Source organism: Tachyglossus aculeatus, chromosome 9, assembly GCF_015852505.1.
Source record: "Tachyglossus aculeatus isolate mTacAcu1 chromosome 9, mTacAcu1.pri, whole genome shotgun sequence".
NCBI classification, from domain to species: Eukaryota; Metazoa; Chordata; class Mammalia; order Monotremata; family Tachyglossidae; genus Tachyglossus; species Tachyglossus aculeatus.
In genome coordinates, this window is record NC_052074.1 from 16721576 (window position 1) to 16747235 (window position 25660).

Genomic DNA, 25660 nt, shown 5'->3' on the forward strand with positions numbered 1-25660 from the left:
TGAGGAACTGGCATTAATGTCCAGGGAAGTTGCCCAGTGAACTGAAATCAGTCATTATTTATGGAAGACAAGGATCCAGGGGGTTTTGGCTGTATATAATCTGCCTTTTTGATTCTGCACTGAGGATCGTTCTTATAGCCCATCAGGAGTCAATGTTGATTAGAGGAAAAGGCTGCTTACGTGGTGCTCTGGGGCAATCCACAGGTATCAGAGTGGCACTGACTTAGCAACTGGATAAAGTAAAGGAGGAAGTGTTATGGGATGCTTCCCTAACTATACACCCTCAGATCATCTTAGTGACTGGCTTTGATTAGTCTGGCTGAAGTCTAAGGTATAATAATAGGAGGGCTCACATTTTGATAAGTACAGGATAACTCTATAGTGCAGAATTCGAGTGGACCCCCTAGCTACCATTCTATCAAGGAGAAAAATATTTGTCAGGTCACTTTCCCCAGTTGCTGTTCTTCCAAGGTACAGCACTGCTTCTGTTCAGAGGCTGATGGGACAGTCTTGCTATCTGTCTTAGGATAATAATAATAATAATAATAATAATAATAATAATAATGATGATGATGATGCTATTTGTTAAGTGCTTACTCTGTGCCAGGTACTGTACTAAGTGCTGGGGTAGATTGGGTTGAACACAGTCCCTGTCCCACGTGGGGTTCACAGTCTCAATCCCCATTTTATAGTTGAGGTAACAGGCACAGAGAAGTGAAATGACTTGCCCAAAGTCACACAGCAGACAAATGGCAGAGTCGAAATTAGTATTTATTGGGCACCTACTGTGTGCGGAGTACTGTACTAAGTGCTTGGGAGAGTACAACGGAATAATAAACCAACCCATTCCCTGCTAACAATGAGCTTACAGTCTAGAGGGGGAAGACAGACAGATTCAAGCAATGAAGGCTGGGTCCAAGTTTTTTTAGGGTTCAGTTGTAACTGAACGAGCTTGAGTTTGGTTTTATTTCAAAAAGTCGACAACAGAAATTATTCCTGGAGAATGGACTGGGGCAGGGACTCAGTTTCAGGTTTAGCTTTGCTTCAAGAAAAAATGACAATTAGTGTGGAAGAGAGCAAAGGACCAAACTGGTCTGAGGAGCACCAAGGACAGCCTGCTCCAAGCTCTGGATCTCTCCGAGGATCCGGCACCTTCCCAGGTTTAGCTCAACTCCCAAGGTTGAACTGAACCCAGACAGGAGTAGGGTCCTAGGCTCCCTCCAGCTGCTCCAGGGCTAGGCCATTTTAGCCCATAAGACTGTAATTGTTAAGTGCTTACTATGTGTTGAGCACTGTACTAAGTGTTGGGGTGAATACAAGCAAATCAGGTTGGACACAGTCCCCGTCCCTCTTGGGGCTCACACCCTTTATCCCATTTTACAGATGAAGTAACTGAGGCCCAGAGAAGTGAAGTGACTTGCCCAAGGCCATACAGCAGACAAGTGGTGGAACCAGGATTAGAAGTCATGACCTTCTGACTCGCAGGCCCACGCTCTATCCACAGCGCCAGGCTGCTTCCATCTCTACACACAGAAAGCATTCGATATAAACCACTGACTTGACTGGTTGATTTGCTGAGTTTGCTCTACCCTGTGGCAGGAGAGCTGCCAGGGTTGTGCTGGCACAGAGGTCAGCAAATTTAATGTTCCACAGATGTACGCATCTGGCCTGTTACAAGAATCTGCCCTCTTTCTCTCTTCTTCATGTCTGGGAAGCAGAGCCAGCTGTTCACTCCTTCACCTTTAAAATCGCTGGGCAAGCCTGATTCAAAACCTTCGTCTGGTCCCAAGCGTACGTATGTCCACGAATGCAAAAGCAGACCCCACAAACCAACTGGCTTTTCTAGTGTCTTACAGTACACATGAAGTGAGTGACAATGGTAATAATAGTACGGTTATTTGTTAAACGTTTACTATGTGCCAAGCACGTGGATAGTCAAATTGGGTTGGACACAGTCCATGTCCCACATGGTGCTCTCAGTCTCAATCCCCATTTTACAGATGAGGTAACTGAGGCCCAGAGAAGTGAAGTGACTTGCCCAAGGCCACACAGCAGACAAGTGGCTGAGCTGGGATTAGAACCCATGACCTTCTGACCTCCAGGCCTGAGCTCTATCCACTATGCCATACTGCTTCTCATGGGGGGGTGGGGTTCAAGTGTTTGAACATATTGAACATGACTAGTCCACTGATGAATGATATAGAATTCATACCTATTTCAATGATCTTTTCATTGTTTTCTAAGTCTCTGATTTTCAAAATTATGGAGAAGCTATTTTGTGTATTAAATATCCTTTCAATAAAGATCTGAAGGCAGAGCCCTTAAAACAAGTGTTTTTTTAAGTAGAAAGTGTTTGCCTGAGACCAGAAAATGATCTGACTTGCATGAATCTGTAGAAACACTTCAGGAATAATGTAGATTAGATTGGTTTGCTGGGCAGATCCATTTTCAGTTGCATTCTACTATCAGCTCGGGATTAGGACTGACACCCTTAATAAATTACACTGCCTGGCTCGCAAGGAATTACAAAGCAACTATTCATCCATCCTATGTCACTTGCAATTGAAATGGGTATAAAGGAAATGAGAATGCAGTAACTATGGATGAGTCCCCAAAGTAGAAAAAATAATATGAACTAAAATACCTGCACATTTAGTGTGCATTTAACAAATAATTAGCTATGTTTTAAGTATCCAAAGTCCCTGAAAAACCCATTTTTGAGCCCTTTCCCCACCCCTCACTGAATGGATCACCCCATCCTTACCTCTCTTCACTTTGAAAAATAACTAAAACTAATTTTAAATTGCTTGTAACCACAAAGCCTCAATATTTAGATTTCAAAAGGAATCAACCACTTTGATGCAAAGAGTACAATATAAACAGAGAGCATGTGTCTCTTCTGGTTTCCATAAGCATATCAATTGAGTTTACAAATCAAATCCCAGACTTTGCATAAACAAGCTAAAAGAATGGGTCTTTCCTGTCACACAAATACTAATTTTAACCACAGTGCTCTCAGGCTAAACCACAGTGAGGTTCAGAACACAAACCATTTTCTAAGAAATGATAGCCTTATTTTTAATATAGTTCAGGACCACTTCTGGCATCTGATGGCATTTCATATAATTTAATTTTTTTTCTTTCCAATTCCTTCCCTTTGGCCTTTACAGTCAATATTCCTTTTCCTTCATAATATTTCCAAGCCCTCATTCTTTCTACATTCATAATTCTATTCATGTCCCTTGCCTCTCCTCCACACCTAGTTTTTAATCAGTCCTTTCTCCTCCTTCCCCTTCACCCTCCCCCCTAGCACTTTCTGCATGATTACCCCCCCCCCTCCCCAAATAAACCACAGTGGAAGTGGATCTGGCATAGTCTCAGCTCTGCACTTTAACAGTTAACACTAACGAGATAGGATTTCTCATATGACCTATTAGTATCTGGAAGTGAGCTCAACAGCAGATCAACTGTACAGTAATAATAATGATAATAATAATAATAATAATGGCATTTATTAAGCGCTTACTATGTGCAAAGCACTGTTCTAAGCACTGTGGAGGTTACAAGATGATCAGGTTGCCCCACAGGGGGCTCACAGTCTTAATCCCCATTTTACAGATGAGGTAACTGAGGCCCAGAGAAGTGAAGTGACTTGCCCAAAGTCACACAGCTGACAAGTGACAGAGCCGGGATTTGAACCCGTGACCTCCGACTCCAAAGCCCTGGCTCTTTCCATTGAGCCACGCTGCTTCTCAGTAGTGACGGTATTTACTGAGCATTTGATATGCAATCTACTGAGCACTTACTCTGTGCAGAGCACTGTACTAAGCGCTTAGAAGATTACAGTATAACAGAATTGGTAGACATGTTCCTTACCCACAAGAAGCTTACAGTCTAGAGTAAGGAACACATAAGCACAAGACACATTCACTGCCCACAAGGAACTTACCATCCTACTGTACAAATGAGACCCTCACTTTTTTAAAAATCTATGGACTTCAATAAACAAAGATTAGTTCCTATGGGTAGGCCACAACGAATATGTCCAAAAAGTAGCGTCATTAGCTGGTGGGGGAAGATGATGAAAGGAAAAAGAAATCAAACAATATGCATTTTGGAACCACTGGAAAGCTTTCTGACAGGGCCTGGGTTGGCATTAAGGGAAAAATGATGTTTTTGAATTATTTGTAAAATGTATTTTCCCACTTTTCCCTGCTCATTTTAGCTAGGAATCAGCAAAGTATTGATTGTGACCCTTTTCCTTGTCATCTTCATAAGTGTTATTGGCTCATGTCAAATATAATGGAACAAAGAGTTAATTTCACACCGTACGGGTGAAATGAAAAAAAGTTTATGAGCAATTCGTTGAAACCGCAGAATAATCCTTTTCAGTGGCCAGACAAGATTCTTATTAGCTTTCCTGGGCTTGTTCATAAAGATACACTGATACTGTAGTTGAGCGTCTAAAAACGTCATGCTGCCACCTAGTGTTTACAATAGTCATCCACACAATCCTCCCCTTCCCCACTAAATCGTCATTTTTACTAGGCTGCACTAGTTGTAATCCTGAATAAATTCATATTATGGGGAAATCGTGATGTAGTTCCTAATCACTGATTTAGTGATAATTATTGGATTGGGAGTAGATATGTTAGTTCTGTTCCACCAGTAGCAGAATGCTTTATACTCTTGCCCTGCATTGTTATTTTACTATTGGTTTTTTGGGTTGTTTTAAAATACTGGCCTTTGATAAGTGCTTATTATGTGTCAAGTACTCTTCTAAGTTCTGGGATAGATACAGGTTAGTCGGGTTGGACACAGTCCCTGTACCACATAGGGCTCACAGTCTATGTAGGAGGGACATCAGGTAATGAATTCCAACTTTATAGTTGAGGAAACTGAGGCACAGAGAAGTTATGTGCACACAGTAAGCGCTCAATAAATACGACTGATTCATTGATTGATTGCTCAAGGTCAGAGAGTAGGCAAGTAGCAGAGCCAGGGTTAGAAACCAGAATCTCTGATTCTCAGGCCTATATGCTCTTTCTATTAGGTCATGTTGTTTCTGTTAAGTATCTGTTAATTACCTCATCTCAAAAATGGGGATTAAGACTGTGACAACCTGATTACCTTGTATTTACCCCAGCGCTTAGAACACTGCTTGGCACATAGTAAGCACTTAACAAATACCATCATCATTCTTTTTAACTACTGCATAGTTGTGAAAACATCAAGAAGCACCAAGTCTTGAATGATTCAGCAAGGTAGGATGGAGACAGGGGCTGGGGAGCTTAGCAGCATCACATCTTGACTGGTGGTATGAAGGTTCATTCATTCATTCAATCGTATTTACTGAGAGCGCTTACTGTGTGCAGAACACTGTACTAAGCGCTTGGGAAGTACAAGTTGGCAACATATAGAGATGGCCCCTACCCAACAGTGGGCTCACAGTCTAGAAGGGGGAGACAGAGAACAAAACTAAACATATTAACAAAATAAAATAAATAGAATATGTACAAATAGAGTAATAAATACGTACAAACATATATACATATATACAGGTGCTGTGGGGAGGGGAAGGAGGGGGAGAGGGGGCTCAGTCTGGGAAGGCCTCCTGGAGGAGGTGAGCTCTCAGTAGGGCCTTGAAGGGAGGAAGACAGCTAACTTGGCGGATGTGCGGAGGGAGGGCATTCCAGGCCGGGGGATGACGTGGGCTGGGGGTCGACGGCGGGACAGGCGAGAACGGGGCACAGTGAGGAGATTAGTGGCAGAGGAGCGGAGGGTGCAGGCTGGGCTGTAGAAAATGTACATAACCATTCAATAGACTCGAATTATAGGGACAGCTTTCACAAATACTTCCACTGGGTGGTATGGAAATGTGTAACAAAATAACAGTCATTTTTAAATTATGTTTAGAACCAGAATAGTTCCATTCCTTGAATTCACCTGCCTCAAACAGTAATCCAGAATTACTTCTTTTTTTCTTCCACTTTTTCCTTATTAAGAAGCAGCATGGTCTAGTGGAAAAGAGCACAGGCCTGGGCGTCAGAGGCCCTGGATTCTAATACCAGTGGCTCCGTCACTTGCCTGCTTTCTGCCTGTTGCAAGCTACTTAACTGCTCCTTGCCTCAGTTTCCTAATCTATGAAATGGAAATAAAATCTGTGTTTCCTTTCCCCTCAAACTTTGAACCCCACGAAGGACGTGTCCATTCTGATCATCCACTACCTATACCAGCGTTTAGCATGTAAGCCTTTAAAAATATATTCCACATTAGACAGCTTCTCCCTGACTGGTGGTTCCAATAGTGGCAATGGGCAATTGCTGCCACACTGCTTGCTCCTAAAACCAACTCTGAGTACAGAAAATGGTAGTGATTTGTTAAGTAAAGCATTTGAGAAGATGGATGCCAAGATCTGGGTGCACTATAGAAGCAGTGTGGCTCAGCGTCAAGAGCCTGGGCTTTGGAGTCAGAGGTCATGGGTTCAAATTCTGGCTCCGCCATCTGTCAGCTGTGTGACTTTGGGCAAGTAACTTAACTTCTCCGTGCCTCAGTTGGCTCATCTGTAAAATGGGGATTAAGACTAAGAGCCCCCCCCATGGGACAACCTGATCACCTTGTAACCTCCCCAGCGCTTAGAACAGTGCTTTGCACATAGTAAGTGCTTAACAAATACCATCACCATCATTATTATTAATAGAATGGAAAGGCCTATATGGTGACTAAAACCCGACTAACAAACTGACTACCTATCTGGTCCTCATTTACTCAGAAGCAACGTGGCTTAGTGGATACCACACTGGTCTGGGAATCAGAAGGATTTGGGTTCTAATCCTAGCTCTGCCATATGTCTGCTGTGTGACCTTGGGCAAGTCACTTAATTTTTCTGGGCCTCAGTTACCTCAACTGCGAAACGGGGATTAAGACTGTGGGCCGCGTGTGGGACAGAGACTGTATCCAACCTGATTAACTTTTACCGACCCCAGTGCTTAGAATAGTGCTTGGCAGATAGGAAGCTCTTAAGTACCATAATAATAATTATTACTATTATTATGATTCGATCCATGCCTGTCTACTGCCATGGGATTGGGGAAATGGTTCAGTTGTTTATAGTTGGATAAAAATCTTAGGATCTGTGGCTCCTCCGAGCTGACTACACTAAGGGGGTCTATTCTTCTTCATCTGTGGAAGGCAAAGCAGATGCAGAAGAGATTCTATGAGTCCATCCAGATAGCTGGACTAAGAGCAGCGGTAAAGATACACAGATTTTGAAAGCAAACTGAAAGTCTGAACAGCTGTTAGGAATCCAAACTCCTCCCTGATGTCTTCCTTTTCCAGATGTTACCATGGAGCCAAAGGTGGTAAGGTGGAGTTGGTAACTGAGAATGAGAAAAGCAAGATTAGGCCATCAATACTTCCCTTAAAAGAGCAGTCCATTGAGCTTACTCTTCTGGCTGCATGTTTTAGACATCTTGGGCACTTGAACACCTTCATATTGTAATGAAGAATAATTCAGAATGACACCTGATTTTCCTAAATACTGGATACATCAATAAAGAGGCTTGGATATTTTTAAAGAGTACTTATATATAATTTTCCTGTTTCACTGAATTTTGCTTCCATTTTCCAGTTACATTTTTTTAACATAGCATGTTCTTTTTATTACAGCATATGAAACTGTAAAATATTAAAACTTTAGATATTATTTATTTTTGTGTTGTAGAATTAAGAGGGGAAAAAAGGAAGCCAAGACCTGGTCTACAATTCGATTTGCTCATCAGTCAAATGGAGAATAATTGTTTCTGGTAAACTGGCAGAATAAAGATGTTCACTTCATCCATACACTGCTGATTTCATTAACTAAAATCTGTAGCGTGCTGTTTACATAAACACTACTTATGTACTCAAAATCTCTTAAGGGCCCATGTGCCTCTAAACATATGCTTTGTGTGATTAAGTAAATGCTTAAAAGTAATGTTAAGAACCTCAAAATTTTGTTTTATTGTTATTGTCTTTTTAATGCAACCTTGGACACAGCCACGGAGTCCACAGTTGACTCGATCAATTTTCAAGTTGACTTTAAAGCACAAGACAACACACTCATGAACACTAGATGGCATGTTTGCATCATCCTTGATATGAGATAAAACAGGAAATAATACGAATACATTAAAGGTGAAAGACATCAAGTTTTTCTTTAAAGGGGCTATATTTGGGAAAATAATTCAACTAAGTACATTCAAATAATTGTGCTTCAATGTTTCCCTTGTAAAACTGCATCACAGGGTTTATATTTAATCTTGAAATGAGGCCACAAAACACAGAGTTAGAAGGTCTGAAATTAATGAAAGGGAAAGTTTGAGGTTAATCAGGTTTTTTTTAAAAAAAGAATCTTTTTTCGTGGAATTCAACTGTCACTTGTATTTTCAATTGAGAAAAAAGGCGTAGGCTTCTTAGACATGTGATATAAAAGACACCACTAGGTGTCAGTAAACTTTAATTTTCTTAAATATTATGGAAAGGAGTGAAGAGATATAAAATATCTAGTTACGATGCTAACGAATTAGTTCCTTAGACTGCAGGTAAAAAGAACCAAGTTGAAGATTACTGTGAAGCATAATGTACATGGAGTTAAAAGATGGATAGGTTTAGTCTAATACTTTAGTCCTGCACATTTTCAAAAGTCAAATATAACATTAATCCTTTGAGTATTTCTCGTTATCATTAAAATTGTTTGACAGACCTCAGTTTCTTTTGGCCTCTTTGCATATTTTCAGTGTTACATTATACATACAGCCTGTCCCTCCCCCAATCATGACTTTTAAGTCACACTGTCTTCTGCCCTTCTTCCAAGAATGCATGCGATTTCAAAATAAGTCAAATATGTTAAGTGCTTTAAAGAAGGGTTTCCATTTGGCCGACACCTTTTACACCACGGACAATAGGGAAGAGACTGAAATTTCACCTTGGAACCAGATTTTAACTCGATCATTGATGGATGTTTATGATACCCAAAAAGCAACTTTAAAAGGAGTTCAAGCAATCAATCAATGGTATTCATTGACTGCTTACTGTGTGTTCAGTTCTGTACTAAGCATTTGGAAGAGTACAACAGATTTAGAAAACACTTTCCTAGAGCCAGGTGATTATTTTCCAGAATGCATCACTTTCCAGTTAATCAAGGCATGAAGGTCTGTAATTAAGGATTCCAAGCAGCTTTCTGATTTTTACAAAGCTTGCTTTAAAAAACAAACAAAAATAAACAAAAAAAACCCGATTTGGTTGAGTAGCATGTTGTGGTCAGGGAATGTATCTACCAACTCTTTAAATTGTATTCTCCCAAGTGCTTTGTACAGTGCTCAGCACACAGTAGAGTGCTTAATAAATGTTTGACTGAAAATTGTATAAGTATCAGCATTTTTAGAAGCCCATCAAATTTTATTACTGTGCTTACCAATGTCAATATAATGATGGATTTTAGTTAGACTAAATAATTGCTTATAGGTAAAGGTGATAAAGTTAGCAAGGTAAAATTTAGGCTTCCAACATTAATTGTGGCATCTCCATTACTAGAAATCTTTTGAAAGGGAAAATAACCACCTTTCCTGAATAGTTCAAATCAATTGTCCTAAAAATTTGCTTCTCAAAAGGTGAAGGGAGCCACTTCTTCAGAGTTGGGGGGTGAAGAGGGGGTGGCAGGGAGAGAAAGGCAGATCATACAAGCCCTTCACCCCAGCCACTATTTTGTGAATGAAAGCCCATGGAGCAGTGTATTCTAAAAATGCCTCATGGAGTGCTCTCATGAATGAGACCCAGAGCAAATGAGGATGGGGTCTCCCAAGGGAGAGAAAGTCTGAAGCAGGGATGATCGTGTGGCTTCAGGCCACTTGGAGGTAAGACTATGCTTTGACAAACCCTGGTTTAGACATGAGTCTCCCAGAGCAGAGGGCAAGATCAAATAATCATGAGCTCTTTCCAGCTCACTTCTACAAATATGATGCCAGAGAAAATGTGTGGGCCAGGAGGTTCCAATCTTCATTACAATTTTCTCTTGCTTGCCATCTTACTTCTAGGGTTAGTCTAATTTCTAGGCCCTTGGCTTTTGCAAAGTCTAACAGGCACTGAAAACATTACAGTGCTCTGCACACAGTAAGCACTCAGTAATCATTTCCCTTTAAAATGGAAGACTAAATTTTTGTTCTTTTAACTTGTTTTTAAATTGCAAAAAGAGCATCTGAAGCAAAATGCCTCACCTTCATGCCTACCACAAACAAAACTACAACTTTCAATTAACTAAATTATTCTATTTTACAGGTATAAAATGATAAAAGTAGAGCATGTAGGTGCTGGTGTTAAATGAGCTCTCTACAAAAAAGGGGAAACAGGTAATGAAGTCAGAAGTGAACCAAGGGCACAAGTAGTTGTAGATTCAAAAATGCCCTCAAAGCCAAAGATAATAATAATAATGATGGCATTTATTAAGCGCTTATTATGTGCAAAGCACTGTTCTAAGCGCTGGGGAGGTTACAAGGTGATCAGGTTGTCCCACATGGGGCTCACAGTCTTAATCCCCATTTTACTGATGAGGCAACTGAGGCACAGAGAAGTTAAGTGACTTGCCCAAGTCAGCTGACAATCGGCAGAACCAGGATTTGAACCCATGACTTCTAACTCCAAAGCCCGTGCTCGTTCCACTGAGCCATGGGCTCAGTACCAATACCTCTAAGTATTGGTAATATAAAGAGGTTATCAGTAACAAATAAGTTGTCATTTCCTGTGGCATTAGGCTTGCTCCCTTGACACCATGACAGCATTCTCCCTCTCCATTTATAGCTTTGTTTCCCAAATTTCTGTTGCACTCAGTGTGAGAAGTGTGGTGTGAACCTTCCAGCAAAGAGTTTTCCACCTTCCAGGTGGCACTGCTGAAGACTGACAAGATTAGCTGGTTTAGGCTCCCACACTCAGCAGATGCTGTGCAAGACAAGTCATTTTCTCCATTTGTGCTTACTGTGAAGAAGTGATCTGCAGCAGTTTTGAGGCGGAAATCATAACAAAAATCGGTCTATTTTTAAAAACTGTAGATAGGAATAAATACCAATAAAAAGAGCTCTTCTTTGCTTATTGTTAAAATCAGATTAAAAAATGCATTTATTTATTTTCAGACAGGGAGAGGTGATCCTTTGCTCTCAGAGCCTGTAGAATATAAACCCCTTTCAGGTTCAATTTCTGAGGTGAACCTGATGCTTTGTCCATTTTATGCTCCTTTCTTTCACTTTTTGTTCTTTAAAGTGGGCGTTCCCAATACCCAGGAAGATTCTGGTTGTAAATAGGAAATAGCATTTCCCCCAATCTGATAAAATTACACTTTGCTTACAGCTGGGGGAGAGGAAACTTAGCAAAGTAATCAGTTACAGTGTTTCCACTGCACCATCACTATTGTTTTACCTTGGAAACATTCAATAGCAACTACCCAGGCCCGGTTCACAACATGCTGGGTTGGAACACAGTGGTGCCAACACGAGTGTTTACCCATTTAAATCTTAAGCATTCCTTGTCCAGTTTTTGCCAGTGGCCTGGCAATCTTTGTGTCATCTGTGAAACTGTAGGAGAAGGTGGGGGGGGGGGGGGTTAGGGGTCAGGTTAGGGAGGGTTAGGGTATACCTGCTTCCCAAACTTCCAAAGTTTAGATGTGTAGAAGGGGGGAATAGGAATGCATAAGGTGATGATGTTTGGCACATAGTAAGTGCTTAACAAGTACCATAATTATTACGAGTGGGGTATCAAAGCTATTACTTAACTCTCTCTGATCCACATACGTCTTCAGAAATTCAAATCCCCACCCCAGTTTCTCTTGTTGCTGAGGATCACTAGTGAAGAGAGACTATATCATTAGCTCTCGGTCACAATTCTATTTATTCTTCAGAAAAATGTTTTGTTTGTTTTTTTGAAGTAGCCAGACATGGTTTATAGGTAAAATAAACCTGAAATGCACAATAATAGGAGGAATCAAGTGCTCTGAATAAGATGGAATCAAGATAAAGATATTAGGAAAACCATTTTAGCAGTAAGACTTTCCTTTGCATTCAGGTTGACACTGTGCTTGACATTACCTTGGCCACAAACATACAAAGAGCTTTAACTAAAAACCTCTGAAAATGGGTTAAATGCTTTGATTTGACTTATTTGTAAACAGCTTTTAAAATGAATATGATTTTGTTTACTCAGTTTCTCAGCTTGAAAGATACTGATTAGGTTGTAATTCTTCATTAAATGATGGTCTGAAGGATCTTGAAATGTGAAAGATGGAGTATTAATAGCAAATTCCCAAAGGAGTACCATTTTTAGAACAGCTATGTTCATTAAAAAATTAAGAAGTGAGCAAAAATAGCAGTACAATCACAATCACAAAGCCCTCTGCAATGATCAAAATTGTAGCTTTTGCATGTTATAAGTAGAGCCTTGAGCATAAAGTTTACTGGAGAAATATGGCAAGTATGCTAAATGCCCAGATTTTATAGCATTCTGTCGGATGCCTGCAGATTCCAATTTCTATAAAATTAAATAAAACATAAAATGAAAATGAATCCTCTCAAGCTTCAGGAAAGGGAAACCGAGGGAGGCCTGGTGGGTGGAAATTGCCTTTGATGGCCAATAGTCGGCGGCTACTGGCGCCATAATGAGCAAAAAACATCTTGAGGAGAAAACGAGGGTGGTACACTAAGAGGAAGACAGGAGTTTGGGTGAGCTGCGAGGAGAGACTTCATTTCAGAAAGAAAAAAAAAAGGAGTTGAAGAGATATGATGTTGACTGGCTCCAGATCTACAATTCCTGGAGTAGCAGCTTCCATCTCACAGCAAATGGATTTTTTTTCTACTCCTTCAAAATAGCTGCTCAGCCCTGGCTCCATAAAACCCTATAGGTAGGCCTTCTGCCAAACCACAGAGGGCTTGTAAAGATGATTGCCTATGATGCAAAATAAAATGGTATCACAACCCAGAGTCAGGCACTGATTTAGTGCAACATCCCTGTCATCCTCCTAAGTGAAGAAAAATCTAGAAACCAAGATCCAGTCTTTGAAATTCTCTGAGACACAATGATATTTATCAAGCACTTTCTGTGGGCACAGCACTCTAATAATAATAATAATAATTCTTGTGGTGTCTGTTAAGCACTTACTATGTGCTAAGCACTGTACTCAGCACCGAGGTAGATATGAGATCATCAGGGGCTCACATTCTAAGTAGGTGGGAGAACAGGTATTGAACCACCATTTGGCAGATGAGGAACATGAAGCAAAGAGAAGTTAAGTGACTTGTTCAAGGTCACACTGCAGGTAAATGGTGGAGCAGGGATTAGAACCCAAGTCCTCTGACACCCAGGCACATGCTCTTTCCACTAGGCCATGCTGCTTCCCCAAGGCTTGGAGGAATACAATAAACTGAGTTGGTAGACTTGGTCCCTGTCCACAAGGAGCTTACAGTCTCAAATTAGTCTCAATTTTAGCAGTGCAAACAATTAACTCCCAACTTCATGTGTTTACCAGACATTGTATCTACCTACCTTGTTCCAGGGAGCACCCTGGAAATCTGAGGTAGCAGAAGTGATTCTGTTCATTTATTAGTCTAGGAGTGAGTAGATGGCAACGTTCCTTTCTCTTTGAACACGGATTTATGGCAGGAGGAGGTGTATGTTTCAGGACTTCAAGGAAGGTAGTGATATCTAAGTGCATTTCAACAAATACTGAATGATAAGCATTCAACAACAATGTCTGTTTCCCCTGCTAGAGTGTAAGCTCCTGAAGGCAGGGATGATGTCTATAAACTCTATTGTACTGTACTGTAAGTGCTCAGCACGGTGCTCTGGACTCTGTAAGCTCTCAATGGCCTCATTTATTGAGCTCTTACTGTGTGCTGAGCACTGTACTAAGAGTTGTGGAAGTACAATACAATAGATGCAGTAGGCATGACAATTCTGTTATGATTGAATTACTGATTGAGGAATGAGAGAGCACAAGTGGTGCCATGCAAATCTTTGCATGGGTTCTCAGGATTTACTTATTCACATTCCCAATCAGACTTCCATCATCATCTCAAAGCCAAACAAAAGACACAGTTCCATTGCTACATCAAACCATGATGTCCCTAGATGTGGAATCCTGTGTAGAGTGCTGATCACTGTAATTTAGGAAAGATACAATAACGCTGGAGGAAGTCCAGAGAAGGGCCACTAATATGGTCAGGGCTTAGAAGCTTAATGTTAAATGCACACCTAATTTTTCAAGTTCAATTAAAGATAGCAAATGTTTTCCAAAATGCCATTTGCTTTGGTCCATTTTCTACCTACTTAACGCACTAACCTTTTCCCAAATCAATAATACTTTTTTCAGCAAAAAAGCAATTTTCCTACTTGGCATAGTGGTGGTTATTAAAAAAGAATCTATCTACAGCCAACACCAGCATATTATATTAATACATCTCATGATATAATTCAGTGTCATGAAGAACTTGATCACCATAAATGTCTGCTACCCTAGTGGTTTGTTTGGAGAAGCAGCATGGCTCAGTGACCTTGGGCAAGTCACTTAATAATAATAATAATAATAATAATAATAATGGCATTTATTAAGCACTCACTATGTGCAAAGCACTGTTCTAAGCACTGGGGAGGTTACAAGGTGATCAGGTTGTCCCATGGCAGGCTCACAGTCTTAATACCCATTTTACAGATGAGGTAACTGAGGGACAGACTTGCCCAAAGTCACACAGCTGACAACTGGAGGAGCCGGGATTTGAACCCATGACCTCTGACTCCAAAGCCTGTGCTCTTTCCACTGAGCCATGCTGCTTCTATGTGCTTCACTTAACTTCTCTGTGCCTCAGTTCCCTTATCTGTAAAATGATGATTACGACTGTGAGCCCCACGTGGGACAACCTTGATTACCTTGTATCCCACAGCGCTTAGAACAGTGCTTGGCACACAGTAAGCACTTAACAAATACCAACATTATTATTATTGTTCCTGGCAAGTATCATGTCTTGCAGACCACTCCTGACCCATTTATCATAGGTAAATAATGATGTAATTTGCTTCTTGAGAGGCCTCCTGATTGGGGAAACCAGGCTGTTAAAGAAAACATTCAAAGCTGCTTTAAATATTTTCAAACTCTTCCATGACAAAACTTTGTTGAAATTCTGCTTGCATAATATAAATTATTCACTTGAAACAATATGATGCATTTTAATACTCTCCTCTAGCAATGCAACAAAATCTGAGAAGCTGTGCATATACACTCAACATCCCACATCACTACAGTACCTTCATGGGAGCAAGTTGTATGGGTGTGATACATGAAGGGTCCACCATGGGTTTAGGTCGGTTTGCTGTATCTGCCAACAAACTGTGCCACTGCTGAGGTAGTCCCGTGAATTTCTGCTCCCTGGGATCAAATCCAGTGTGAACCCGGTGCTCAAAATTGGATGGCCCGGAAATTTCAAGCCTCTTCTTTTTCTTTCCAAACATGATGGAAAATCCTGGAAAAATGCAAACACAAAGAAGTTTATATCTTGCAGGTGGTTTATATCAGTCCCTTGATGCTCATTTATAAATGTTTACTTCTTTATCAACAAGTCACCAGCTGCAGGGGGTGTTATCCTTTGCCAAGTATATGACATATACCCCAGATTTTGCCATTGCAAGGCACCAAAATACTCAGGGCCATTAAAGGGATGTATGAATACAGAGAACTCGATCGTTAAGAGTTGTCTGAGGTGACATTTTATACTAGCCCTATTCCTAGCCCCTCTTTCACCCTCATCCCTAATGCTTTGCCTACTTATGACCTTTATCTTACACCTGGCTCACTCTTGCATTCTGTACATTCTCTGATCCCATCCTCACCTGATGGTCCACATTTAGCTCATCACACCTTACACATCTATAAAACAGTGGTATAGCGGCAACGGACTAAGTTGGCCCTGGTGGGGCTGGCATAATCAATCGTATTTATTGACTGCTTACTATGTGCAGAGCACTGTAGTAAGCACTTGGGAGAGTACTATACAACAGAATTAACAGACATGTTCCTTGCCCATAATGAGCTTACAGTCTAGAGGGGGAGGCAGACATAAATATAAATAAGCAGTTTGTAATATATGATTTAAAGATATGTACATAAGAAGAAGTGGAAGCAGGGCATCATGACGAAGTCCCTGTAGCCTTACAGAATATTCTGCACACAGTGACCACCTACATCTAGTTTTATCTTTTCCCCCACCTGATTCGTGCAAAAACACCCGTGAAGATCAAAATTCTTTTTTTTTTCCCCAAAGAGATGTAAGGCACAGAAAGTTTCAGCTACAGCAAGACCCCTCAGAAAAAAAATTTAATAAGCACAAGACAGAGTAGTAAGCCACTGTTTTACACCCTTAAACTCAACCAGGAGGATTTAAATGGATTTAAACTATCTTACAATAAAAGTAAAAGAAGAGCTTTTCATTTAAAGCAGGCCATTCATATTTAGAGTTGCATTTTATTTGAGAACCTGCAGTTAAAATGGATTGATGAACATTTCGTTTATTTGAATCATACTAAATTATGAGTGCAGTTCTAATTTCAGCTTCTCCTACCAACTCTCCCTTTTTCCCCTTTCACGGTACTTAAAAAAGTTTCAGTGTATCAGCAGAAGCTGTTGATATGCAGTAATAGCTGTATTCACTGAAAGCGACTTGCAGTTTGGGAAAGAGAAATTTCCTTTGAGAATTGAATCATACATTTACAACTAAATGAACAGATGGACACATGTAAGGAAACCATGCGTGACAGACATTCTGGATAACTCTTGACATGGATTTTTAGGCATACTGGTATGCCCTTGCTTAGATTGCTAGTCCAAGTTGTATTGTGTGCCTCTAAGCACTAAACCTTCACTACATTAATACCAATAAAGAAACCTCGTAGATAGCTCAATCAATCATTCGTATTTATTGAGTGCTTACTGTGTGCAGAGCAGTGTACTAAGCACTTGGGAGAGTACAACACAACAGACACATTCCCTGCCCACAACGAGCTTATATTCTAAAGGGAGCTTAATCCAGATCCAGAGAAGCAGCGTGGCTCAGTGGAAAGAGCCCAGGCTTTGGAGGCAGAGGTCAAGGGTACAAATCTTGGCTCTGCCAACTGTCAGCTGTGTGACTTTGGGCAAGTCACAACTTCTCTGAGCCTCAGTTACCTCATCTGTAAAATGGGGATTAAGACTGTGAGCCCCCGTGGGACAACCTGATCACCTTGTAACCTCCCCAGTGCTTAGAACAGTGCTTTGCACATAGTAAGCGCTTAATAAATGCCATCATTATTATTATCCACTTGTAAAAAAAAGTCCACTACTCCGAACCCATTCCCACAAGCCCTCCTCAAACCAAGAATTCCCCTTTCCAGAGAAAAATCACACAAAGAAAATTAGGTTCAAAAGTTGCACTATAATTTTTTGCGGTATTTGTTAAACACTTACTATGGGCCAGACTCTGGACCAACCATTGGGGTAGATATAGGCTAAAGAGGTTTGGACACAGTCCATGTCCCACATGAGGCTGTGTTAATCTCCATTTTACAGATGAGATGACTGACGCATGGGGAAGTAAAGTGACTTGCCCAAGGTCACAAAGAAGAGAAGTGGCAGAATTGGTATTAGAACCTAAGTCCTTCGGACACCCAGGTCTGTGCTGTACCCACTAGGCCATGTGATGATTTTTCAGATGTGAGCAAATCTCTTCCAGGTATTTGGTGGGCAAGCCACTGCTAATTTGCAAATCTACAATAAAGTAAAGCACTGTAAAACACTGTAAAAAGGCTGTACTTTACAAAATTATGTCTCTACCATTCCATGCCTTACAAGCTTCCTGGAATTTCAAGTGCTATTATTCAGCAACCAGCCCAATTCTGAGTGGTAATTAATCTTACTGGTGCTAGTTGCCTTGCAAATTTAAATATCTCACGCTTAAGAAAGTTTCATAAGTACGTTGCAAAGACGATCAAATCCTTCCAAATGTTTTATAAATTAGAACACATTGCTTAAATATTGACTTTGGAGGTAACAAAAATGCACTCTCCCAAAAGGGAACAAGTGTATATTTCTTTGAGGTTTTGCATGATTATTTAGTTAAATGTAAGGTTGATTCCATCAAAGAAATAGAATTTTAATATTTTTAAGGAAATGAAAATAGTTCATTAGCTTTTTTAAAGAAGCTTCAGTTTGTGAAATAGATTGCAAGAGTGGTTAATGACTGATAGTTTTTTCTTCTTGGAAAACAAAAGCGCGAAATGCAAAGTTCTTTTACATAAATATTTATTTTGGATTCCTCATATACAGTGACTAGCTGAGGTTTAATTGTCTGTCTTTTGAAGAAAGGTATGTGAACTCAACTCGGTGAAGTTAATATGTCCCAAAGTGTAGTAATACAAATGAATCAACACTGCATTTTAGTTTAAAACATCTTTCCCTTCTCACAGCTCCACAGATCTGGTTTTAAATCAGAATTTTTTTATGGGAGAATTGTTTTTAGTATTTGATTTGATTTCAGTATTCTCCCCTCTAGACTCCACGCTCACTATGGGCAGGGAATGTGTTTGCTAATTCTGTTGTACTGCACTCTCCCAAGCACTTAGTACAGTGCTCTGCACATAATAAGCATTCAGTATGATTATTTTGCACTAATAATACCTTGTAAATGTACAGAACACCATTTTTGCCTTTTAAGTAGTTTAAATTCTGATTGAGGGCAGTTTGAAAATTATGAATGCAGGCTATTGTTTATTTTATTGTATGATATTAATTAAATATAATAATATATAATATATAATTATACCATAAATGCATGAAACAAAGAACACCGCAGGTAGCATGCACATATATAAAATGAAAATCTGATACAATCTCATACTAATCAGTCTCTCTTTTCATTTTAATGGCTGTGTTTCCATTTTCATTACCCAGTTTTCTTAAAATAAAATAAAAACAAGATTAAACCCTTATCTATATATCTGTGCTTCTACTTCAAACCCTCAACCGTCCCCCAGACCAGGAAGAATTATTATATCCTTGGGCTGTTCCTGAGGAAGAGGGGAGAATGGAACTTTAAAATAATGGGATCACTGGGTTCAATCTCTCTGAGCATCAGATTCTAGTTCAGGGTATCACCAGGATGGATGGGAAAAGAAACAGGAGTCGTTTTTCTCTGACCTCTCGTACAGTTATCAGGAACTGCATTAGATGATGCCTGCTCTTTTTCACTTTCTGGACCAATCTTTCTAAGCCAGAGATGGGCTTCCAAACTCCTGCCCCACTGGCCTGGAATGGAAGCACTGACTGGAGCTGACGTGTAATGAAGCATTTGGATGAAGTTTGGGGCTCGTTTCAGGAACGTATAAACTGATGTAAAAAGGGGTTAAAAATAACACATCCTTCTCTTTCAAATATTGCTCAAGCAAATGAGATTGATGTGCCTGCTTCTTGAGGAGAAAAGAAATACTATGAAAATTTAAATTTCTCCAACCATCACCTGGACAGCTGATGTCTGATTGCAAACTTCTTTGTGTAGCGATCTATTTATATTGCATTTTCTAAGCACCTAGTATTATGTGCTGCATTGAGTAGGCATTCAATGGTGGTGACAGCCATGATGGTGGCGCTAATAACTTGCTAAGAAAGTTCGATGGGTTGGAAAGATAATTTAACATAATCAAGCTCTTTGACTATACTACTTCAACATCTAATTTATCCAATCTCCTCCGGAGCTCTTATGGAATGGAACTCTGACTAGAAAATCACAGGTCTCATGAATACTAAAACTTCACAGAGTAGATTTCTATTCTTTTTTATTCTTAAATCCATAGTTGTGAACATAGAAGCAACAGCACTTACTTAAAAATTGTGAAAAGGACTTAACATTGGTTGGGATACATTTATATTTAGCAGTGAATCCATCACTTTGAAGGAGAGCAGTTGAATATATATGCATGTGTATACATATATGAGGACTGCATGCAATCTGGATAGTCTCTTTTTAAGAATAACATCATTTTAACACTTTCCAGGCTATTGTTAGAGCAGATTAACAACAACGGCTCACAAAACCCTATGTTTAGGCTTAGGCATGCACATTCCATAGCTGGGAGAGAAAACATGAAGGCAGCTATGCCTTCATCTACAACTCTCTCGTAATTGTGGTACTAAATAATGTGTACTTGCTTTTAACACACTGCTTGACTAACTGTATGATGTTGCATTTAGCCTAGTCTCCCTGGAAGATTGAAAGCTCTATGAAGACAGGAAACATGCCTTTTTTTCCACTTCTTTACCATTTTCCACAATATCTTTGTTTTGTTCGAAGTAGGTAAGTCAATCTCCCCCTCCCTCAAGTGATTATATTTTTCAGTGGGTTCTTCATGTCTAAGGTAACTAACTATGGAGTTAGGAGCCTGTTTAGAGTGTTAACATGGGAGAGATAGGAAGGAAAACTTCCAGAGTGTGGTCTATGATGAAAACCCAGCCTGTACACTTCATTCCTCTAACACTAATCCCTCTTGTCATTGATTCCTTTCTCACATTCGCCCTCCTTCTTCTCTCTACTTACTACTACTACTAATAATAATTGTGGAATTTATTAAGCATTTACTATATGCCAAGAACTGAGGTGTATAAAAAAGATAATCAGGCCTCACATGAGTCTCATGGTCTAAGTAGAAGGGAAACCAGGTATTATAATTATAATTATGGTATTTGTTAAGCACTTACTATATGCCAGGCCCTGTTCTAAGCACTGGGGTACATACTATATAATTAGGTTAGACACAGTGTCTGTCCCACATGGGGCTGAGTCTTAACCCCCATTTTACAGATGAGGGAACTGAGGCCCAGAGAAGTTAAGTGATTTGCCCAAGGTCACACAGCAGACAAGTGGTGGAGTCAGGATTAGAATCCATGAACTTCTGATTCCCAGGCCTGGGCTCTATCCACTAGGCCATGCTACTTCCCCAGTTGAATCCCCAACTGTGAGCCCACTGTTGGGTAGGGACTGTCTCTATATGTTGCCAACTTGTACTTCCCAAGTGCTTAGTACAGTGCTCTGCACACAGTAAGCGCTCAATAAATACGATTGATTGATTGATTGTCTTGGTAAAAATTTAGAAGTGGTTTACCATTGCATCCTTCCGCACAGTCAACTTGAGTCTCTGCCCTCAACTCTCTCCCATGCCACTGCTGCCCTGCACAGGGGAGTTTTGACTTGTAACAGATTGTCTTCCACTCACTAGCCATATCCTTATTCTCTGTTGCTCCCTCTAATATAATCCCTGGTTCCCCAACTAGATTGAAAGCTCTTCGACGGCAGGGGTCATGTCTACATTCTCTATTGTAATATCCTGTTTAGTACAGTGCTCTGCACATAGTAAACACTCAATAAATAACATTATTTGACTGATGAAAATCTATAATACAATGGGTTTGTGATTAGTATTGGCCAGTGCCCTTCTCAGGAGCACTGCTCTAAAGATAAGAACATTTTCAATTGCATTTCAAATATTTATAATTCCTTCTACCTTTTAATCATGCAAATTGACAGATTGACATGGTTTCAGGGAATCAGGTTACATTCAACCTGTGAGTTCATTGTGGACCAGGAATGTGTCTGTTGTTGCATTGTACTCTCCCAAATGCTTACTTAGTACAGTGCTTTGCACACAGTAAATGCCCAATATGATTGAATGACTGAATGAATTCAACCTCTTACTAAATCTAACTTTACTTTCTGTGAAATACCTAGCTTGGTCTCAGACAAGAGAACATGACCAAATATGATCCTTTCTGCTGAAAGAATCTTTTAAGTTTCCAAATATCCCCTTGTATTACTACTCTCTTATTTTAATGAATAGGAGTCTATTACAAGCCCTTAGAATTAGAATTTAGTTTCTCTAGCTCCCAGCCCTGTACTCTTGTCACTTGCCAGCTGTGTGACTTTGGGCAAGTCACTTAACTTCTCTGTGTCTCAGTTACCTCATCTATAAAATTGGGATTAAGACCGTGAGCCCCACGTGGGACAACCTGATAACCTTAGAACACTGCTTGGCACATAGTAAGCACTTAAATACCATCATTATTATTGTTATTAGTACTACTCTGCATCTACTCTTCTCTTTAGCAATTAGTATTTTCTTCACCCAACCAAAGAATATTAAATAGCAGCCCCATGATGTTGTAGATCTAAAGCCACTTCAATCCACAAAGACCCGATACGGGCAGAAGGTGGGAGTCAGGGGAAAAATCTCACTGAACCCTCATTTCATTTTAAAAAATGAGCCACAGTTGTTTTATTGTCTCTCCCTAATCCTGCTCCAGTTATGATTCTGAAACAGTCAGTACTAGAGAGAGGCAACAGTCATGCAGGAATAATTGTTATTGTTTTTACAACGAACAGTTCATAGCCTCCAGCCCACTGCTTTGGAACATGGCTTGGTAGACAAAAACAAAGAGACATTTAAAGTCACTGTAATATTCAGAGAGACACGCAGGCAGGCCTGACCCAGAAATGTCAGATCAAAGAAGAAATGGCCACACTGAGGGGGACTTGCCATCACACATTTCATCTGATGTAGGGAAGGCTACTTTTTGACGAAAGCTAGCAAGGTATCTGATGGTCATCCCTCTGGTACATTTCATCATATGATGCAATCATTTTACAGTGCCAAACAGTGTTCTATTACAAATGAATACACAAGGCAAAGATGTGTCATTCTACATGTGCTATATTCATTAGTCTGTTCTTTCTGAAATAAGACTGAGGCAGAGACAATTTCCTGGAGGGACTATGACTGGTGAGACAACAAAACCTATTTCAGAGAGATGAGACAACCAAGGTATCCCACCACCAATGTTCTTGGCTGTTCCATGCAAGTGGCAGAAAATGCCCTTAATTTGTCACACTACCACAAAGTTGTTTACCACTGATCAAAAGATATGGCTAATATACATAGAGAGGAGAAACAAAAATGAAACAAAATGTTCCTTCCCCCTCCTGAAAAACCAAAGGCACTGTACAACATTCTCCTGCCCAGAACAAAACCCAACTGCTCATTTTTCTCAAAGACAGTGCATGTTTTTCTCCAAGACAGATACTCCTGAAGTCTAAACAAAGTTCCTCACAAAGCCTCAGGTGATATCTGGTTTCTCAAGTTAAAAGTCCTGTTCCTTCAGGAACTTCCAGTGACTTGGTGAAGCCCAGGAGACTTTTACACTTGCCTCCCAACCTATATCTAAGGTTCAATGCCTTCTTTTTAACACTTCTTCCGCTATTCAACCAGCAGCATTTACTGAACGTATGTGTGTAAAATACTGTACTAAGAGTAGAGCATAATATAGTGAGAATACACAATATTTGCCTTCAAAGAGTTTAGTGCCATCCCCTTCTAAGGAATATGAATGAGGGTACTACTTTTTCTATGCCCCATACTTAGAACCCAGTGCCCAAGACATTAAAGCTATTAATTAGACATTTTAGGAAATAAACTAGCTCTTTTGGGACCCTGAATGTCTCCCAGTGAAATGAACCATAAGCCAATAACTTACCTACTCGTGACTTGTTATTTTCTGCTAAATTTTAAGCTCCTTGAGGGTACGGATCATGTCTACCAACCTTATTGTATTCTCCCAAGTACTCAGGATGGAACTCTGAACAGAGTAAACACTCAAATCTGATTGACTGGTCCTCTAGCAGTGCATGAGGTACCCAACAGTAGCAATTTTCAGGGGAATCTCCTTTCAGCAAAAATAATTAAATAGCCATACGAGATGCCACTTTTCAGGGAGGACAGGTTAGCCTAGCACAGATGATTCACAAGCTTCCTGCTTGATCACTACATCAGTTGTTCATGAATCAAAGACAGTTGGCAACATAGCCCATTTCTTCAGAATGAGTCAGATGTGCCAAATCTTCTGTTATCCTCCTGTATTGCTCAATATCAATTTCCATTAAGAACATTCACCAGAAGATACTATTATTTTTATGAAAAAAAATCTATAAACCTCTGTTCCAAAATCTTTGCTGATGACTAAGAGTCAGACAAAACGTTGTTACCATCAGGGTAATGATAGTTGGGAGTGCTTATGCTGTGGCATCCACCTGGTATTCATTATAAACTCTTTAATAGCCAATGCTGGAAATAGTTAAATATTTAAAATATTTTAATTATTCATCCTTATGTCAAAAAAACCTAATGTGAATTTCAAGTCCAAGAAATGAATACTTATTTACCACTTTGGGGAATCAATGGCTTACTATGTGCAGAGCATGGTACTAAGCATTTGGGAGAGTACAGATGTAAGAGTTGGTAGAGTCCCTGCCCACAATGAGCTTCCAATTTAGAGATGAATTTATAGTCAAGATCTATCACAGTAATCTCATAGCCTCACCCTGTTGGTACAGCAAAAACAGCATCATGATTCCTGGATTTGTGCTGACATCTTGAGATACTGAAGTACAAATAAAAGTGGGTTCATCTATATTTCAGATTCACTGCAAAGGGGAAGGGAAAAAATCATCTTTTCAGTGTTCTCCCAATGAGAAGAGCCTGAGGTACACACACAATCATCAAGGAAAGGAAAACTTGTGAGAAATGTGAAGTAGTACGAAATGCCCCTAAACTACTTAGTACTGAATTGCTGTAATAATAAAATGTGTATGCAATTTTTCCTCTAGTTTTAGTGCCCTCTGACCGAGTAAACAGAGAAATTGTCACAATAAACCTTTGTTAATTTAGTTTCTGTTTCCATTACATTATACTTTATAAGCTGTAATTTTGGCAAGTGTAATAAACCAGTAAAATGAAAGATAATTGAGCCATGGGTAAAAGTGGTACTTGTACTCATTTCTTGGATTGAGGACTTGAATAGTCCTTTACGGATTGACACGTTCCCTGCCCGTAAGTAGTTTACAGTCTCAAGCCACCAGTTTGCTATAATTTCCAAGCAACCATTTTTGCCAGACACTGTTCAGAACATAGAAAAGCAGCATGGCCAAGTGGAAAGAGCACGGGTCAGGAAGCCAAGGAACTTGGGTTTTAATCCCAGCTCTCTCACTTGCCTGCTTTATCATCTTGGGTAAGTCACAACTTCTTTGGGCTCAGTTACTTCATCTATAAAATGAGGATCAAATACCTCTTCCCCCAATTAAATTCCTGTTCTCCATGTTATTTAGACTGAGCTCCCCATGTGGACAGGGACAGTGTCTGAACTGATGGTACTGTATTAACCCCAGAACTTTGTACACTACTTGGCACATAGTAAGCACTTAGAAATACCAAAAGTATTATTATTCAATAGGCATGACATAGTACCCAATCAAACACATGACATTTCACCGGCTAGCCAGGGAAAGTTCTGGCAAGGCTGGGAGTTGGCAAAAGATTCTGGTCACCTCCCTCTTCACTTGCAAAGGGCTCCTGAGGACCCAAGAGAGAAACAGTAGGAACAGGGATGAGCAGCAGGGCTGGAACTGAGCCCTAGGAGTCAAGATAACTTTTCAAACTGGCCCATTTCACCACCATCTGCTACTTATGACTTCCTACCCTCATGTCCCCTCGGTCCTTCCTTTCCTTCTTATTTAAAGCAAAAGAT

General features: G+C 40.0%; 1 protein-coding gene across 4 annotated transcripts in view; it reads right to left on the reverse strand.

The window, feature by feature from the left end:
• PAK5 (p21 (RAC1) activated kinase 5) overlaps positions 1-25660 on the reverse strand; it is a 232499-nt gene that overhangs the window by 38542 nt on the left and 168297 nt on the right. For all 4 annotated transcript variants that reach the window (XM_038751594.1, XM_038751595.1, XM_038751598.1 and 1 more), the window contains one exon: positions 15316-15530. In XM_038751594.1, the coding sequence (XP_038607522.1) occupies positions 15316-15530 (215 nt within the window). The remainder of the gene's footprint in view (positions 1-15315; positions 15531-25660) is intronic.